General features: G+C 42.4%; 1 protein-coding gene across 2 annotated transcripts in view; it reads right to left on the bottom strand.

Moving 5' to 3' along the window:
- Window positions 1-20,460, bottom strand: part of OSBPL10 (oxysterol binding protein like 10) — a 124,903-nt gene that overhangs the window by 5,790 nt on the left and 98,653 nt on the right. For both annotated transcript variants that reach the window (XM_037386535.1, XM_037386534.1), the window contains exons 8-11: window positions 14,771-15,254; window positions 4,479-4,665; window positions 2,326-2,508; window positions 642-795 (exon numbers count right to left, since the gene is read on the bottom strand). In XM_037386535.1, the coding sequence (XP_037242432.1) occupies window positions 642-795; window positions 2,326-2,508; window positions 4,479-4,665; window positions 14,771-15,254 (1,008 nt within the window). The remainder of the gene's footprint in view (window positions 1-641; window positions 796-2,325; window positions 2,509-4,478; window positions 4,666-14,770; window positions 15,255-20,460) is intronic.

Raw genomic sequence — 20,460 nt, 5'->3', positions numbered from 1 at the left:
ACACAAGAAACCGTCCCTGTCATCTGAAAATTCCGTGCTTAATGAATTTACAGGGAATCTGGGCAGGAGGGGAAAGAGATCACGAGGAAGAGAAGCAATGGGAAGATGGAACAGATGAACTGCTGGTGTAAATAGCTGCACATACAGGCTAACGTAACAAGTCACGTTGTAATTCCCCGAGTCTCACTTCCCCCTTCCCACTAAGAAAGGGCAAAGACGAACTTAGTAAGATCTATTTCATCGCAAGCAGATGTGTTTAAGATGTCTGTGCTTGCTTACATTGGGCAAATATCCCTAGATTGCGCTCACTTTAATACGCTGAGGTCAGGATTAGCAGGGGATGTGAGTACACAGCATTTACAAATTAAACTGTGGATTTTAAGGTAAAAGAAACATTGCTTTAAGTACCTAGCACTAGGTACCAAAGATTCAGGCTAAAATAAACCTAATTCAAGGAAAGTGAACGTGTTTACAATATGGACGAGGAAAAATCCATTGCTGCCAGACTCTGGCAAAAGCAGAATTCAAAACAATCGGTATATAGCAACACTAGCCTGTGGTAAAAACCACTGACAAATTTGTACCAGCATCCGCCTGTATGCAGAAACGTGCGATAGGGTCTTTAAAATAAGACAAAGTACCTCTTTGACAAAATATTTCGGTTTCCACGGCGTTGTAAGAGCCACGCGTTGCCTCTCCTCTGCCCGCTGTCTCTCTTCAAGGCGGTGCTTGTGTTCTGTTGCTGCATCAATATTGCCTTCTTTCAGAGAATTGGTGACATGTTGCCAGAGGTGCCTGCGTGACGGAGAAAGAGCACAAGTGACAGGGTGAGAATGCTTCTGCCGCAGCTGGACCACAGTATGAGGAGAGGCAGGCTGCTGCCATGTTCTCCATGCCATTTTTGCAAGTCACATAGCTTGTGAACCATCGCTCCCCCAGGATATTCATTGCATTTGTGGATCAGATTTTCAGCTTTGCTCAACTCCCAGTATTTTGCCATGCAAGTTAACCTCAACAGTTTTTGTTCATGTTCCTGACTCTTTACAACCTGAGCTTTTTTCTCAAAGCAAATGCATTCATTTTTATAATTTCCTGATCACGTGCTTTAATGATGATCCACTCCAAAATGACATGTGTTTATTTGCAGTTAAATATTTGAATTATAAGGGAATGTTAGCCAAAAGCCAAGAGGACATTAAACTGGGACACTGACTCTTCCCACCAGGTTACTAACAGACGCCTTGATGCACTGATTCTAGGGAGCTCTTCTAGGTCTGTGCTTTGTATTCCCACTTAACAATAATTATCAGAATATAACCAAATTTGGTTTTCACACAACGGACTGGATTCAGGCGCGATGCCTTCTCACGCTATATTAGCTTAGCAGAAACTCTACTCAGAAAAATACTGAGAAGTAGCTGACTGCAGCTTTCACATATTCCCTAGGATGTTTAAATGAGTTCTGTTTACAATCTGATAAAACTGCATATCCTGCCGAAACACTGGATAGTTGCAATTCGCTTACTAGTATCAAAAAATACAATAAAGACACTGAAGAGCTACTGGTTTCCTTATTTACTCCAACCATTCTGTTCCAAAACTACAGGGGAAAAATGAGTTTGTGATAAGCAAGCGTGTCTAGAAAGTAGGAAAATGACATCTGACCCTGCACAATAACCCAAGACACACCTTTGTACAATAAAAAGAACATATTTAGATATAATACAATGAAGCTTAACTCATGTTTTTAAATCCTCCAATAAAATGTTCCTAAATTCAATAAAAATATTGATGTTTCTGAAGATAAGCGTCAACAGTTATTGACAGTGATTAACAGAACAAGTTTTTTTCCTAAGGTACCCAGTCAGTTAAGCATGTGATGTGGGAGCTGAGAGCCCTCAAGAGTGTGTGTCATTGTATCTCACATATTACACATTTGCATACATATATATATTCTAAAACATATAGAACAAGAAATTCCAGTGTAAGTCCTAAGATGCAACATTATTTGCAACAAATTGACTGATTTGACTACCATGTTAGAATCACTCAAAAAAGCAGGTGAAAACACGGCATTACAATTTTCCAAATGCTCATTAAAACACATACAAGCATTCTGCCCATCTACAAAACTGATGTACACACCACTGTAATGTAATTTATGTTCCCAAGAACCAATACACAGCTTCACCTATTTGTGCCCAGATTAACGTGCCGTAGGAAGCGAGGCGGTTTTGAGCCACACCATCCATGACTGCAGTTTGCTTCCCCGTTCCGCTCCCGTCGGCGGTTCAGAAGCAGAACACCGCACACCTCCGCCCTTACCTTGATTCCAGTGGGCCTTGCTTTGCTATCGGCCGGATCTTTTTCCTGATAACTGGCAGTTTGCTAGTGTCAACCACTTTGGCTTCTCCGTTGCTGTAAGTAAATTCCAGCGTACCGTTCCATTCTCCCTGCGCCTTGCATACAATGGTGTTAGTGGGATTGTGTTTCACTTCGGCTGTAACCCTAATTCAAGAAGGAAGAAAAAAAAACCCACTGAAATAACTGGCCCCATTTATTATCAGCAAATGAAAGCACTACCGCAGCTAAGCTACAAGGAGCTTCCTACGTCGACAAAGTCATTTTTCAAGCCAAGTAGTGACACTGTCTCCAAAAAGACAGACTCAACCCAAGGAAGCTCTGCTAATGCAGCAATACCTTTTGGATGACATTCTCCCAAAGTACAGCACTAATTCAACTTAAAACTCTGATGCTCAGCTTGAACCCAGAACTGTTTACCTCATCAGCCTGAAAAACAGCTCCTGACATTTGGGTGACATTTTCAGTACACGTGTTATTTTCACACCTGAACGTTATGCTGTCAGATACTCACGTCAAAGACTTCAGGTACCTTTATTTTCTTTTTTAGCTCTGCAAGTTTATGTCTTAGCTGCTGAGAGGTAATGAGTAAAGCTACCTTGGTGGTCCAAGAACTGCTCTGAGAGCGAGCAAAACAGATAGGCAGGACTGGAAATCCAAAATGCAGGGAGAAGTTTTGTGTGTGTGTCTATGAACATGCACACACGTGCTTCAGCAAGCCACGTAAGTAATCTGTAAACTCAACTGGTTTTAAATTATAAAATTAATACAGCACAACTGTCCCCAATTTTCACCCACCCTGATGGCACCAATCATCAATATACACCTTCGAGAAAAAAACCCTGTCAAAACAGCCTAATGTTGATATCTGCCTGAACACAACATGGAAATGGTTGATACACATACAGAACAATTAGACCAACTGAAATAAACCGGAGGTAACCACGCAAAAGCACAGCCTTCTCACGGACACCGCGACAGAACAAGAAAGGGGTCTGTGTACATTAATGACTGGGTCATCAACTTGAGCATGGAAGTAAGACACGAAGCTGTCTTGCACAGTTCCTCTTCACACCCTTAACGAAGGGGAACCAAAGACACTGTCCTGGTTTTGGCTGGGATAAGAGTCACTCTTCACAGTAGCTAGTATGGGCTACGTTTTGCATTTGTGCTGGGAGCAGCGCTGATAATACAGAGCTGTTTCTGTGACTGCTAGGCAGTGCTTACACAGCCAAGGCCTCTTCTGCCTCTCACCCCACCCCACCAGCGAGTAGGCTGGGGGGGGGCAGAAGAAGTTGGGAGAAAACACAGCTCAACAGCTGACCCCAACTGACCCCAGGGATATTCTAGACCACAGGATGTCGTGCTCAGTGTATAAAGCTGGGGGGAGAAGGAGGGGGGAGATATTCAGAGTGATGGCACTTGTCTTCCCAAGTAACCGTTATGCATGATGGAGCCCTGTCTTCCTGGCTATGGCCGAACACCTGCCTGCCCATGGGGAGTGGTGAATGAATTCCTCGTTTTGCTTTGCTTGCGTGTGCGGCTTTTGCTTCACCTACAAAAGTGACTTTATCTCAGCCCATGAGTTTTCTCACATTTACTCTTGGGGCTTAGTTGCTGGCTGGAGTTACAACACAATAACACAACCAATATCTTCATCATCTGGAATTTCAGTGCAGAGATGGGAATCCTCAATAGGGAGCTACTGCTATGGGCCGCAAAACCTTCACTTCTCTCCTCCTTACTTGAGTTCCACTACCAGTTCATTGACAAGACTTGCACAGAAGCAGCAGCTGGTGCGGCAGAAATACTGCCTTCTCTCTGTACTTTTTTCTGATCTTGCACTTACAGCGATTTTTACAAGCAACAAAGCGTGGAAGAATACATTCACTTTAGTTTAATGACAGAAATATATCCAGCTCAGTTAAACTATATAAAAATGTATAACTACAATAAACTGTGCTCTAAAGCTGTAAGTCACCTCAGACAGTAATAGGAACAGAAATTCAGATATCTGTCTATAAAATACTCCAACAGAAGAACCAAACAGATGCCCAAGAGTTTTTCCATTGAAATCCAGTAGCAGGCAAACAAGAATAAGACAGTAATTCCCGTACCTGTGGACCTTCCCTCCATAGAACGGCTTGGTGTGGAACGTGACCGTGGCAGAATAGCCCGTTCTGGCACAATTGATGTTGACTTTCCCTCCAAGCTCCACCCATGGAATGGTAAGTATTGAGCGAGCATAGGCACTAGGCAGGGTGAAAACATACTCTTCTTCATGTTCCATCAAGTAAAGAACACCTATGTAGGAAAAAGGTTGAAAGTGAAATGATAGAAGTTCACTGATAAGACCTGACAGTCACGGACCAATTACTGTCATCAAAACATACTTCCACAGAGAGCACAACATGCAGCTTGCTTGAAGGAGGTACTGTCTGCTAAGAAAAAAAGTCTTCCCTCTGGAACAAACTTCTTCAAAGAGACATTTTCAAAACCACGCAATTTGAACGTGTACCCTGGGGTCCTTCACGGCACCAAATGGCCTATCAGAAAATCCGACTGGATTACTGATTTTGTATTACTGACAAACAATTAACTGTTAAGGCTGAAAAAAATGTTTACTTGCAAAAAGCCATACTGAATGGCTCAGATGCTCACTTAGTGTCATATCATCATCTCTCACCAGAAAAAAAATATACAAGCACAGCCAAAGGCCTCTTCAATCAGGTATGTTCAGGTCCTCTCCACTAATTTCTTATTGATGCATTTGTTGGTGGGAACGAAAGGCTCTCTCTAGGTCTGCCTGGGTGCAACAAGGAAACATGTTCAAGGAAGCCATCTAGAAATTTCCGACAAGTTTGCTCCTTCATTTCCAAATGCCTGGTCTCCCACACAGCCTTTGCAAAAGTCTTGCATAGTCAAAGAGGGGCCACTGCTCTGTTACCCCAACACCAAAGTCTCCACCAGGCAGAGAAAATTACTGGCAATTCTATTTCATTCTGGTAAAGGTTCCTCCACCCCCCAGCATTACGGGGCTGTAACTAAAAACAACAACATGCAGCAGCAGCAGTTTTTCAAGGTTATTTGGAACTATGAAGAAAGCTGCATGTCTGATCAGGTCTTAGCTTCCCCTGGGGTTAAGAATACAGCTTTGTACCCACCATAGCTGTAGTTTGGTCTTCACGACAAACAGGACATAAGACTGGGTAAAGAGTACCATAAACCTTGCACACAGAATTAGATCATGCAAAATATCTGGAGTATATTTTTCATCAGAGCTTTACACTCATCTGTGGCCCATTTAATAACTGCCTAAAGGCAAAAATTAAAGCTTTGAAAGTAATTCTTCACAACAGGGATTGAAAATAACCCATCACAGCAAGCACTTAGAACCCAGAAATATTTTTAAAAGATCAGGAAAATTATTTTGACATAGTAATAGCATCTGTTTAGAAACAAGATGAGCTTGAGCCAATTTGCCTTTACCCTGGGGCAGAGAGGGGAAGAACACATCGGTAGTGGTATTGATTAGTTTGTCTACCTGTCCAAGGGAATAACGACACTACTTATGCAAAGTTATCTGACATATGTAATGACGAAAAAGCACTAAATAGGAAGAAAGCACTATACTGCCAACATAAAAATATGCCCTTAACACTGCATGAAGACACAAACCTAAAAAAGATCCAAAATTTAAAAGTGCAGAGCTGTAACAGAAACATTGTCTTAAATATCAGCTTCAATTAATGGAACTAAAGGCAGGTACAGGAAGCTCTGCAACTTGTCACACTTCTGCCTTTTGAAACTGTTCCACAGGAAAACAACTTTTGCAGACTGGAATAGTTTTATGCAGTTGTTCTCAGGACTTCTGAAGCTGCAGCCTGCTAGCAACCACACAGCCAGTGCTTCTACTCCAGCAAGTTTCACACAAATGCGCTGGAGAGTACAAAAGCACAAACACAGAAAAGCAGTGTCTGGAAAGGACTTTTAATCATTTTGCCTTGGCAAGTCACAAGTTCCTCATGTCACGTGCCAAACCCTCACAGCCAGGACACAGCTGGATCACACACACACACGTTCTGCCTCAGGCTTCCTTGGCTCCACACCTGCAGGTACCACCGAGCTGAACACGCTGCAGGAAGGCTGAACTACCAGACTCACGCGGGACACGCAACCAGGAGAAACTTCTACTCACAGAGACAACTCTACTTATCAAACTCATTAAATGGATGCTGTAATAACATTAAATTAATAAAGAACAATCAAGAAGCCTTTTAACTAGATGATGGTAATTCAGAAAGGATCAAAGAAAGCTAATGGGTACTGATCAAACGCCGAAAGGAAACCTGACAGTCTGCAGCTGGGCATTTTCCACATGGGGAATTACAACAGGTTTTAGACTCAAGTCTGTCAGCCTTCCCTTCTTCTCCTCTTCCCACTTATTCTCCACTTTCTTCATTAGAATTGTGGGAAACAGACATGTAGCAGCAACCAGCTGTGGGACACAGCCTGCGGTGCTACCCATGAGGTCACGTTTCCCCAGTCTTCATGGTCTAAGCACAGACACTGCCTCACACTGTCAGAAAGCACAGCACCCTAACAGCACCCGCTTCCAACGGGCCAATTCTGGGGCTTTTGTTGTTGTGAGGTTTTTGTGTTTCTTTGGGTTTGTTTTGTTTTTAAAGATAAAAGGTGTACTAGCAGTACAGTGAGCAGGTGTGGTGCTTGCTGCTGGGGGAGAACCTCACCATATGCATGAACCACACCTTCACATGAGCTTCTCCAGAGCCTCCTGCTTCCCCAGGCCCAGCCGTCCTTCTCTGACCATCACTGCATGTCCTCACATGACAGGAAACCGTTATGATAAACACAAATTTCCTCCTGAGTTACTGCAGGTTTGCTTTTGTCTCTCTGATGGGATCGATAGCTTTGTTCCTCCGTACTCAAGTGGGAGGGACACAGGGCTCTAGTGAACACTGCCAAGCACACTGAAAAGCAAACAGCAAGTAACAGCAGTGACCTTCAGTGTAAATATTTAACCACCACAGCAGGTTAGATATTAAAAACTGAACCCAGATCTCACGGTAGTATTTTTAGCACCTGGTAGCACATTTTTTCAATTCCTTAAACACCTGAATAAATACATTTTTAATCAAATGCTATGTCACTTGAAACATGACTCCAGCTCAACAATTATGATCCGAAATAGAATTAAGGGAAGATCTCAAATATCCACAACTTGATACTACTTGTAATGGTAACATGACTCTTAGCTTTGCATTCCATCATCTGCGGAGTCCACGTGAAAAACCTCGTTTAACTGAAGCACCATGAAGACTGTAGCTGTACCACCACGCCTGAACTGAGAGCTGTCCTCTTTCAGCGAAAAGGAAACCAAAATGACACCGAGAGTCAACATTTGTCACTGCTACCACAATCTGAATTCATGCCCTACCTTGCTGAGTTTAAATCTTGAGAAATTAAAGGCAGAAAACCTAAAACCTAACAGTAATTTTTAAAAGCATCGTGTACTTTTAACATCTGCTTGTAAGTATCATTCCATTGTGACTGATCTTTAAAAGTATCTGCTGGAAAATACACATGCTATTTTTCTTGCCTTGCTTCCCCAGTATAAGGGATCATTCATTTTTCATTTTCATTTAAAAATGGCTAAATAAATTTACATGAAAAGTTGTAGAAGATTCTACATTTTCAGTAATGTTTCCTCCTCTCACATCAACGAATTATTTCGAAAACTGCAAGTTCCTTTGAAAAGGATCTTAAGTATTTATAGGCAGCTATTATGCACAGAAGAATGCATCAGGTAAGTACTCTGGGAGGAACAGTGAATTGAGCAATCTAGAGTATTAGAAAAAAATCCCACAGAGAAGGGTGAACATTTTGTAAACAAGTGTGGAATTCTGAAATTCCCCCTTGAAACGTCCTCAACACCATTCACTCCTGCTTTTGACTAAGGCAGCGTATTCGCAGTCATGCTCCTTTCCACAGCTCCTCAGCCTGCGCTAAAGGAAGCGATGCTCACGGCATATAATTTTCCCTGTTTGACTATTACGTGTCCCTCACTAGCGCTGCAGCTTTGTGAATTGATTTTCCAGTAACACATATTGACAAAACACCCAGAGGAGGCTCTGGATCAATAAGCTGCAGAAGAGGCATGTGTAAATTTAATGCTTCCCACTGACTGCATGGAGATCAATCTGAACAACAAATGGTACGTGGGACACAAACGGCCTAGGGCAACTTCCTAATTTAACAGGTTCTTCACTCTGTCTGCATCATTTCTAACACGGCACAAACAGGAGTATGTTACGTACAGGCTGAACCCCACAAGGGTGTAGTACACCACTAGCTGTGCAGATTCACATGGGAAAACATGAGATGCCAAACCGGACTCTAATCATCTCACAAACGTTCCAGCGAGCTGCGCTGCACTGCTCATTTTCCAAAGGCTGGAGCCATTTGCTAAATTAAGTAATGAGTGCCATGCCATATGGAAACGGTTCTGAAACCACTGGGCTAAAAAAATATTAATATCAAAATTAGTAATATAAAAAATAGAAAGGTTTAGGCAGCTCTAGATGCATGGAGCAGTCAATCTTTGGGGTCAGTAAATTAAAAAGTCACTAATGCCTCAGGAATAGAAATTATAGACCTGTACATCTATAAACACATACACACATATTTGAACAGAAAAAACACAAGTGAAAACATTCATTGCTTTCATTTAGATTTACCCTGGGAAAAGCACTGAACCTTTCCCCTACCCATCAATTCTTTTCAAGGTTCATTTCAAATTAAAAAATAATTTTTAAAAAATTATATTTATTATATTTAAAAAATAATTTTGGAAGCCTATACCTCACTACTTTTTAAAACATTCAAAACAGCAGAAGTGAAAACACAAGACATAACCAACCACTTGATAATACAGAGCAATCCACTTAAACATACTTTATGCCTTCTGCAAAATTAACCCATGAATCAAAGGTGACACTTTTTTTGTTGGATTTTGCTGCTTTGGAGCAAAACCCAAGAGCAGAAAAGGAACATGCACAGCCCACACTGGGGTGTGCTCACCACTGCCTTTTCCACTGAAGTATCCTTATTCTACAACCAGTATCCATCTGTTTGAAGATTCTTTGGACCACGTAAAAAAAAACATTAAATATTTACATTGACTCTCCCATCCCTTGCTAATTTAAACCTTAATGTGATCGTATTCATTACACCCTCTTCTCCTCCCTCACTCTCTCATTAGTACATAATTAACATTAATTCTTTTATGCAAAATACCCTCTTCTTCTATTCAGGGTAGCTTTCTCATGAGGAAACTCAATGCTGACTACTCTGAAGAATGGGGGGTTTGTTGTATAGTGAAGAAAAAGCTGAGACATTTCATTAGCAAGCCAGATTTAGACCCCTCATAACCACAGATGAAGGGCTAGCATATAAAACAGCATATAAAACACAGATTTCCAGCAGTACTTTCCTACTCGTTCTGCATCTCTGTAACTGATGCTCACTTTAAATCAACAAACAAAAATTGCAGCTAGGAAAAAAAATATTAAAATTTTAGTGACTTTGAGGTGCAACATACACTAAAAATTGTAGAATTAAGATTCTGAGCTGAAACCCTTGCACGAGAGGACCATACTGTCCTCAGATCCCCTATTTAAACTCTTACAGAAGCTTTTGTACTTCCATGACATCCTACTTTAGCATATCCACTGCTGTTTCTAACAACAAAGCATAAAAAGCAACATGCTCTATACATCAAAGGACATTATGACAAGTTAAAAAATATGCTTCAAAAGCACCACAGAAACATTACCAGCATATCCCTTATACAATATAGGCCCAAAACTTCAGTACCATTTTATTTCTGTAAATAGCCAACTGCAGGAGAAAAACTGAATTGTTTCAAGGACATACACAAAACTATTCAGCAGAGAGCAAAGTTTCAAAACACATCACAGTTGTTTGTATTCAGCACTAAGGTCACAACGAAGTTACAGGTCATAAAATCACACAGAATATCTCAAGTTGGAAGGGACCCATAACGATCATCAAGTTCAACTCCCTGCTCATCGCAGACTACCTAAAAATAAAGTGTACGACTAAGCATCCTCCAGATGCTCCTTGAACCCTGACAGGCTTGGTGCCGTGGCCATTTCCAACAAATGCATTCTGATAAACAGAACTAGAACAAGATACCACTGAATTTTCCAGAACATTAACCGAAGCTCTCTAATGCTCTGTTTGAAAGGAATTTCCCCCCCCACATACATGAAATAGTAATCAATGAATGCACAGTATAACAAAACTACTATACCAACATCAGAATGATTTAAATGAAGTCTCTAACGGACACAGGTGTATTTGAGATATCCAGGAAACTTCAAGTAGCATCTGGCAGAACCCAAAATCCTTACTGATCTAACAAAAAGTCAAAGGCACCCCCACAGGTAAGTGAATTCCAGCAACAGACAAATAAAAGGGCTGAGTGCTTTTATTTTTCCCTCATAATAGAGGGAGGGAAAAAAAGAGGAAGGGACAAGACAAAAACCCAACAGTAACACATTATTAGCTTAATCATCCAATGTACAGCAGCAAAAAAATCAACCAAACAAACCCCAGGGATTTCTATGATGCATGAGATGTCACTTTGCCTCTTATCAAAAGCAGGATAAATCATACTTCAACCATACCTGGGAAATGCGCTTAATCTGGTTTTAACAGGTTAAAGTAAGATTCTACAATCTTACCGGCCAGCCTCGTTGTCAGAAAGCTTCTCCCAGTAGCTAACTTCAATTTCTACCTATTTTAGCTACATTCATACACCTTCTGGATAACAGCATGCCTTTCTACAACCTACTTTTTGCTAGACCAACTCATCCCATTTAAAATGCTGCAATGCATAAAATGGCCTTAAATACAAAGGGCATACTCCAAATTATATTTCACGCTAAAAAGTTATTAGGCTCTGCATTACCAGACGTGTAAATCCAGACACAGTTTTTCCACATTGTAAGTCAGTGGGTACTTTTGTTTGGTTCAGCAATCTATTCCCCAGTACTCACAATGACCTCAATCTAATACAGAATTTATATGTATGCAGCACATGACAAAAACATCTGTAGTACATTCTAATTTTTGCACAGCTTGGCAAATCTACGCACCAACTTTAAATTAGGAAGATTTCCCTGGGACTGAAAAAAAAGACTAAAAAAATTTGAAGAAAGTGTAGTCTAGGTTCAAGTGAAGAAACAGCACTGCAAAGTAAACATTATAAACCAAGGCTTCCAGGTTTAGGCTGGCTGTTTTCAGATGACAGAAAAGTTTCAGTGATAGAACTTCTTGCTGCCTATTGCCAGCCCTCAACTGCAACAGAAATGCTTGGCTGCACTGCAGTTTCTCCATCATTTCCCAGAAATGCTGTCACCATGAAGCTGCATGCTTCTGCACTCCTTACACCAAAAAAAAAAAAAAAAAAAGGCAAATGTATAAATTGGTGAACCCAAACTTCTTTCCCAAATGCCCATTATTAAAGACAGCAGCGAATTGCAGAGTTCACCATTGCAGATGTTGCTCAAAGCCTGCCTCCACAGACTCGCAGAATGGTCAGGGTTGGAAGGCACCTCTGGAGATCAACTAGTCCAACCCCCTGCTGAAGCAGGTTCACCTACAGCAGGTTGCACCAAGTCACATTCAGGTGGATTTTGAATAACTCCAGAGAAGGAGGCTCCAACACCTCCCTGGGCAGCCTGTGCCAGGGCTCCGCCACCCTCCAAGTAAAGAGGTTTTTCCTCATATTCAGCTGGAACTTCCTGTGTTGCAGTTTGTGCCCGTTGCCCCTGGTCCTGTCGCTGGGCACCACTGGAAGGAGCCCGGCCCCGTCCTCCTGCCACCCACCCTTAAGGTGTTGGTACGCACGGGTGAGACCCCCCTCGGCCTTCTCCAGCTACACAGCCCCAGCTCTGCCAGCCTCTCCTCACCAGGGAGGTGCTCCAGGCCCCTCACCAGCTCCGCAGCCCCCGCTGGGCCCTCCCCAGCAGCTCCCCGTCTCCCGTGACTGGGCAGCCCAGCGCTGGGCCCAGCACTCCCGATGGGCCTCACCAGCCCGAGCAGAGGGGCAGGATCAGCTCCCTGCACCCGCTGGCCACGCTGCCCCTAACGCGCCCCAGGGTCCCATCCGCCTTCTCGGCCACAGGGCCACCGCTGGCCCGCGGGCAACCGGCTGTCCCCCAGTACCGCCCGGCCCTTCCCCGCAGAGCTGCCCCCCAGCAGCCCACCCCCAGCCTGTGCTGGTGTGTGGGGCTGTCCCTCCCCAGGGCAGGACCCTACACTGGCCTTTGTTGAACTCCATGAGGTTTCTCCCCGCCCAGCTCTCCCAGTTTTGTATCATCAGGAAACCTGCTGAGGCTACGCTCTGTCCCTTCATCCATGTCACTGATGAGTAAGTTGACCGAGACTGGCGCCAGCACTGACCCCTGGGGGACACCCCCAGCTGGACTCTGTGATGCTGATCACAGCCCTGTGAGCTCTGCCATCAGCCCGCTCAGCCCACCTCACTGCCCGCTCGTGTAACCCACACTCCTGAGCTTGCCTATGGGGGTCAAAGTAGACAACACTGACCACTCTCCCCTCATCTACCCAGCCAGTCCTTCCATTATAAAAGGCTGTTAGATTGGTCAGACATGATTTCCCCTTGGTGAATCCACACTGACTGCTCCTGATAACCTTTCCTCCACATGCTTAGAGATGATCCCACTCTTGGGATATCGTAAAAAAACCACACACACACAAAAAAAAAAAAAAAAAAAGGAGGGGAGAGGGGAGGGGAGAACTTATTCTCACAAAAATACATTAAACAATCCTTGCGACAGAGAAATGGTTAATTCCTAGACCCTTTTTCTCTCAAAACTGGGACACATCAGGACTTTGAAGTCTTCAATAATCCCCACAGTAGACACCCCCAATCCCAGGAAACTGTGCGCTAGCAGCAAGAAAAAGGAATTTCCCTACTCCTACATAATTATAAATGACTTTGTGTTTATTTCCATTAAATAGCTCCCTTCACTGAGAAAGAGCGTACTAGAAATGAATATGTACCAGAAAAACACAAGTTAAACCAGTGACTCAGGCTGGCAGTAGTACAGTCAGGACAGAGACAGAAAGACCAAATCCCCTTTGACACTCCCTTCCCAGCTTCCTTAATTTCATACTAAAAGCAAACTACCTAAGTCATAGGAAGAAGGAAACAGCCTATTTATTATAAACTATCACAACAATATCAAATCCAATAGTAAGGAAGTTGCATGACTCTCCTACAAAAAAAGGAATTTATTGCCATCGGGACAAAGGTATTGTAGCCCTTTCCACCGTTTGAGTTTGTTCTTTAGTTCTAACTAGTAGAAATAGCAAAATGTATGTGTAAGTTTTCACCATATTTTTTTGTTGTTTTTCATAAGCAAAACCAAACTACTACATTTCCCCCTCTACTTTTTTACTACCTTTAATATCACAGTATTTAACATAATGCCAAAAAGAAGCAGTTACTATAAGTTGTCCTGGTCCTTCTACTGCAGTCTAAGACCTAGTTAAGACAAAACACTAAAAACCATAGACAGGAAATTACCCTCAAATGGCAAAAGGGACTGACTAAGGGACTTAGAAACATTAAATCAGTGTGTGAGCAGTTGGTAATGACACTGGCACAGGTGTGTCTTTCAGTTCAGATCATCCATTAAGAACTTGTTACGACCCCCTGTATTTCTGAATTCGTGTTGAGCAATGACTTACCACAAAGCAGACCGTGTGTGTGTGTGTGTATATATATATATGATACAGCAAATCATGATTTGTACCTCAACTACATCACTTTCTATAAAGCTGGAGATAATATGCCGACTCTAAACACTACAGAAACTACGATTCTTTGCAGAAATTAGGAAAAAAGAATGTTAGGCTTAAGTAAAAACATGTTTTTTCCTACTGCTTTGTTCCAATTGTGAAACTGTCCCATACTGAATCACATATTATTTTAAAAGTGAGCAAGACATAAAAACGTTCTTACAGAATATGCTGTCAGTAGTCCTTTGCTACTGCAACTAAATCATATCTGAAGCACAGTTACATATTAACAGACTCACATAAATATAAGCATATATTTATACGTGTAATGTGTGTCTCATTCTGCCTGGAGAGGAAAAAGTTGTATGAACCTTACAGGTTTAATTCCAAACTTCACAAAAGCAAATAGCCACAAGGTTCAAATGAAAGGTCAGAGGGAAAGCAACAGGAAAATATCTGTATTTCTGTTGTGTTGACACCCGTAACATTAGCTAAACAAACAAAAAAAACAATATAAAAGCACAGTTCTTACCTTCACCTACCATAGAAACACCTATTGACATGCCCATAAACTTGCTTTTGGTCCATACATGAGCGTTCACACACATTTTCTTCTCTTTGCACTCACAGTAAAAGCAAGATACCGGTGGATGATGAGATACTTGTTCAGCTACAAACCTCAGCTTGTAGCACGTGGACTGGTCCTGACCAAACTCCTTGGCTGGGTCCTTAGAAACCATGGAGGCACCGTTAGTTCTGAACGCTTTCACTTTATCTTTAGGCACATCCCACGAGCAATGAAACGTTTCACCAATTATAGGGTTATAGGGCTTCTTGGCAACCGCTCCCTTTCGGCCTTCATGAAAAGCTGTGAGATAATACTCCACAAAGCAGATAATTCTTTCCTCAGGAGTGGCTCCAGCTGCAATTGACAAAAACAGGTCTGGATGGGCCATGAAATTTGCATACATCTCCAGCAGGGATCTTTTCTCCAAAATAAATGTTGGAAGCACTACCTGTATGCAAAGCAGACAAAGGCAGATATGATTTCCCCATGATCATACTACCAGGGGGTAAGGGGGGTGGGGGGGTGAGGGGGTGGGATGCGGTGGAGAACAGTTAAGACAGCTGCAATTCTGGCCCTGCCAAGTTTCAGGACAGTATTTTTTCCTCCCCTGCCACTGCAATTTCATTTTCTTTGCAGTGTAAATAAAAAGCAAAGGAAAAAGCAGCGGCCTTGACAGCCATGCCAGCTGCTTCCTATTTCGTTATGATTCTCAACAGCAATATGGGAATCTGCCTTTTCCTCTCCTCTCAGTTAACAAACAACAATTGTTCTCCTTTTTACAGGACATGAAAACATACTTTGGTGTAAACTATTTCACATCAAACATCAACAAACCCAACTTACCATAACCCTCCAAAAAGGGAGTAGTACACCCTCCCAAGATGCTAGAAGATGAGTATTTCAAATAAACATACACATCACCAGCCTGCAAGCGGTGGAGAGCGTAAGGGGTACATGACCCATTCAGCCAAACATCTGGGCTCCCGATTTCACTTCTGGGCCCTTGACCACCCGCTGCATATGTATTGGGTCCCTTCCAGCCTCTAACCAAGCAATCCAAACACCTCCAACCAAAACCAAACCTCAGGTGTGTTTCCAAGGGTAAAACCATGCCAAGGACCCTTCTTGAAGAGGCTACTGGCAAGAAAACGCTCCCCGTTTGACCCCCTCTGCCTTACACTGCCATCTTGTGTGTCATGTCCCCTCCCACCTCCCAAGTCAAACCGCCTGCCACCCCTATGCTCTCCTGTCATCCCCAGGCACAGGGCATGTACACCAGGCAGCCTGCACTGGAGGGAGCCAGCCCTGACTGATCCAGGCGCAGTTACCAGTGTGGCTCAGCTAGCAACGCAGATGCTGCTTAAGTCACCCCTCTTAACCAGGAACAAAACTTGTTTAAAAGTTTTCCATGAAACACTCTGGAGTACACCGCAAGACAGACAAGGCTACAGGAACTAAACCAATTTATTTCTCACCCTTCTCCCACACTCCATACCTTGTGCAGGACCATCCCAGGGGAGCTCAGAGGTCGCTCCTGAGCAACCAACAAGAAAATTCTGGCACAAACCAATCCGGCTAGAATCAAAGTGGCTCAAATGATGCCAGGTGCAGACCAACAAGCTGTCCTCCATTGCAAGAATTCTGCTTTCCTCTCTAATTCTTCACTGTGTTTACTTTTTCCCTTTCCCAAAAGCAAGGGCTATTTACAGCAGGCAGAGAGCCACTCTTCAATCATGACCACACTCGCTTTCCCCCACTGCAGCCCCAGCTTGCGATTCTAAGTCGGACCAAAGCTCAGTTCAGTCCTTTTGGATCCCATGGATAACGAAATAGAAGCTGTCAAACTTTTATTCATCATTTAGTTCTTTTCAAAGAAAACTTGTAAACATGGGGAAAAAAATCCTAGGCACAACGGTTCAAACACAGTCTTAACAGATACATTGTAAGTCAACATACCACAACTGCAAAAAAAGATAACTGCTCTCTGCTAACATACATGCCCATGTGCTCTCTCCTGTGTATTATTTACACACATACAGCCTTTTACAGGCTAGTAATTTTTACAAGTTTAGCTATAAATCAAGCAGAGTTCCATCTGCAATATTCCTCTGACTCTACTCCGTAAGCCTTGAGGACTCTGCGTGGTCTCTATTACCAACCTAATGAGGCCCCAAAAGATGCAGCAGGACCTTAATTTTACAGTACACTTGGCAAACAACTGCATGCTAAAGACAGCCAACGGTCCCCATGGTGGTATGATAGTGAGGCGCTGAGGAGATTGTTTTTTCAAAGTTAAATCTAAAACTCTGGAAGGCAAAGTGGAAAGGCAGGAGATTTTCTTAGGGTATTTTTAGCTCTTTAAACAATTCTGTCTTCCTTGCAGCATTCTCATTCTGACCAAATAGTTATTATCTTATACAATCTTAAAAAAATGCAATTCAGCATTACTGACCCTCAATACAGAATCTCATTTTAATACAAAGTGTACACTCAAAGATCAGGTTATCAAAGGGGAAACTGACAGCAAAACATAGAAAAATAAACCATCACTTCTGCCTAGAAATATTAGTAATAACCATCACGAGTTCACTGCACAGACCTGAAAGGGCAGAGAAACTCATCTGAATAAACAGCACTTGCATCTCATTATATCCAAGTGTGCGTCTCTCTCTAAAAAGAGCATGCTTTATTAGCACAAATGGAGGAGAAGAAAATTACAGACCATAATTAAGATTATGCAGATTTTATTGTACAATATTAAGATTGCTGTGGTTTCATCCTGTTGACTTGATCACATAGTCCTCATATCTACTCTCTCAAGTACTAGCTGTGTGCTTTGCAGCTATGTACTTAACGTAACTCCACCAACATAGCCACTTAATGCAATGTTAAGAATCACCGGACTCTTATTATTAAATTTCAAGCATCAATTTAAAATCTGAGTAAAGCTTGAACCCCACCTCAAATGATCTTGCTTTAAAAGCCCAAACAAAATGGAAACTACATCCTGAACTGCAGCAGGAAAGGACCCACTGCAAAACGCAGAATTGAATTGTCTGCACAAAAGGAGGCAGAACTGTGTATGAAAAATACATTTGTTTACAGCTTACACAATTCCAGTATTACAAAATATGCCTAGAAAACATTGCCTTTTAACAAATAATCTCATAGACTTGAAGTTTTAATATGCAACACCACCACACGCTAACATAGTTAAAAAACCCCACAGGTTTTGGTTGGTTTTTTTTTTTTAAATTGGCCTTATCTTGGTTTCTGCAGAAATAAGCAAAATAGAAACAAACAAAATTGGAAGCATATGGCATCCCTCTTGCCAGTGTTGGACTGTCATGCACTTGCGCTAGTACTCTACCTTCCAAAGGACTGAGGTTTTCAAACCTTCTGCAGCCAAACAGAATGCACAGTGCAGAAAAATACACTTCAGGACCTATGTTTTTTATATTGGTTTTGGACTGGACTACTGTAGAGGAACGAAGGCAGGGGGTTGATTAGCATTGATAACATGCAGCTGTGGCCTGGCCTCAGAGGCAGTGGGTTGATGGACATGGATGATGTGCAGCTGTAGCTCGTTCCTGCTAAGTGGTTAAATAGCCCTGAGGATGGGGGGAGAGGGGGTCAGTTGGAGGAGCAGTGTGGTCTGACCTCTGGAGGAAGGTGATACAGCACAGACAGTAGAATCAGACCAATGGTAATGCCTTGTTGCAGTCTACTAGTTTGACGGTGCTGCAACAGACTACAATTTTTTTTAATATAATTGCATAAAAATTCAAAACTACCTGATTTTTTGCCAAGGAGAAAAAGCTGGCACAAGAACTAAACAGACAAAAGAATCTCTCCAGAATAAATATGAAGTTGCTTAAGTCTGAAGCTAAAAATCTCTTGGTTGCATTCTAAAATGTTAGAATAATCTCTGTTCTTTCTCAGACCTCAGGTGAAAAGGAAGCAGCTTAACAGCCATTCCTCTATTTTCACTGAGGTTAAAGACAGGATATTGATTTGAAGCTTGATCATAATTTCCTAGGTTTGAATTCACTTATACTTGATTAGATCTGAATGCAACTGAGAAAATTAAGAGCAGGGGTATTTATCCCTGCTACTATTTACTGTGAGGCAAAACATGAGTGTCAGCATCATTCCCTACCCTTTTCAGAAATCTGACCAAGGTACCCCATGCTGAGATGTCCTTCTCTTAGAGCAGGGGTCCTCAAACCACATCCCACAGGCTGCATACGGCCCCCCAGGGTCCTCAATCCAGCCCCCGGTATTTACAGAACCCCCCCGCCGGGGGTTGGGGGGGGGAAACCAAGCAGCCACAGATGACTGCCTGCCACTTCATCCGTGCGCTGGCCCCCTGGTTAAAAAGGACCCCTTTTTTTTGAGGACCCCTGTCTTAGAGGTACAAAAGCTTTCTGCTGTCATCTGTGTCACTGCAGGAATAAAACAAGCTATTTTCACCCCACTTATATTTTAAAGTTCCAAGGTAAAAGTATATTGACAAGCAAATTAAAAACTTATGACGTTGTGACCATACAACAATATTAATTTACAACAGGTTGACAGTCTGCAGAATTACTGGCAGCCCTTTATTTTTAGCACGTATTAACTGCGTAGGCAAGATAAGGGAATGCAGGGGAGCGATCACCCATCTGTACAAACTGTTAGCATTAATTGCAACCCATTAGATGCCATTTGCCAACAAATTTGTCAGGCTGTCAGTGGTTTTTGGTGCTGTTTTCCATTTTTTGAAAGTCCAAAGGACAAACAATTTTAAAACTTTTTTTTTCCCCCCCAGCAATTCCAATTTTAAATGAATTTTTAAAGTCCTGGCCCAGACCAAGGCATCAGTTTTGTACTACATTCTGCTGCTGTGATCAGCTCCCCCACCTGACTCTCTCTAGCAGCTATTGAAGTCTGTTTGGCCACCACCAAGTCTAGCCTGTTCTAGCAAATGCCTGTGCAGATTTAATACTTCCTTGCAGGTGTTTTCCTTCACAGTAGATTCCTACTGTTCAACTCCTCATTAAAAGGCACGGCAGCACAAAAGTTTCAGAATTGAAGCACCTTTGCCGCACTGAACATGGTCATCATCACGGTGGGAAACTGATGTCAGCGCAGGCAAGGCCAAGACTAACAGAAGCAAAACCCGCAGGAAAAGGAAAAAAAGCTGTTTCCTCTGATGTGATACATGAAGGTAATGACTATGCATCCAGAACCCAAAGTCACCAAGGGCTCAAAAAAGCTGTTTGTCCATGTGGGCGTCACATTACAATCCATAGCTCACAAAATGAACCAAGGAAACAACCGTAGGAAGGCAGCACAGGAAAATGGAAACATATAAAACCTCCTCTGATGTTAGCAACTACTTTGCCACAACCACTTCCAGCAGAAGCTGACTAGCATCAAGGCTATCTGAAATCTGACTTTCAGATGAATAATGAAAAATGAGAAGACGTGCAGCCAACAAACCAGGCTTTATCATCGCACATGTGTGGCCCTAAGGGCCTCATGTCAGTAAGCAAAGTTAATAAAAAGAGCAGCCAGCTGTCTTGTATTTTTTTTTTATTTTTAATCCTCAAAATGATCAGAAAAGTCATGTGCACATGTGGCACGTCTCATTAATACTCATCATATGTGTA

The sequence above is a fragment of the Falco rusticolus genome, chromosome 4, assembly GCF_015220075.1.
Source record: "Falco rusticolus isolate bFalRus1 chromosome 4, bFalRus1.pri, whole genome shotgun sequence".
Taxonomy (NCBI): Eukaryota; Metazoa; Chordata; class Aves; order Falconiformes; family Falconidae; genus Falco; species Falco rusticolus.
Note: the sequence above shows the minus strand (reverse complement) of the source record. Positions and strands in the feature narration are given on the sequence as shown.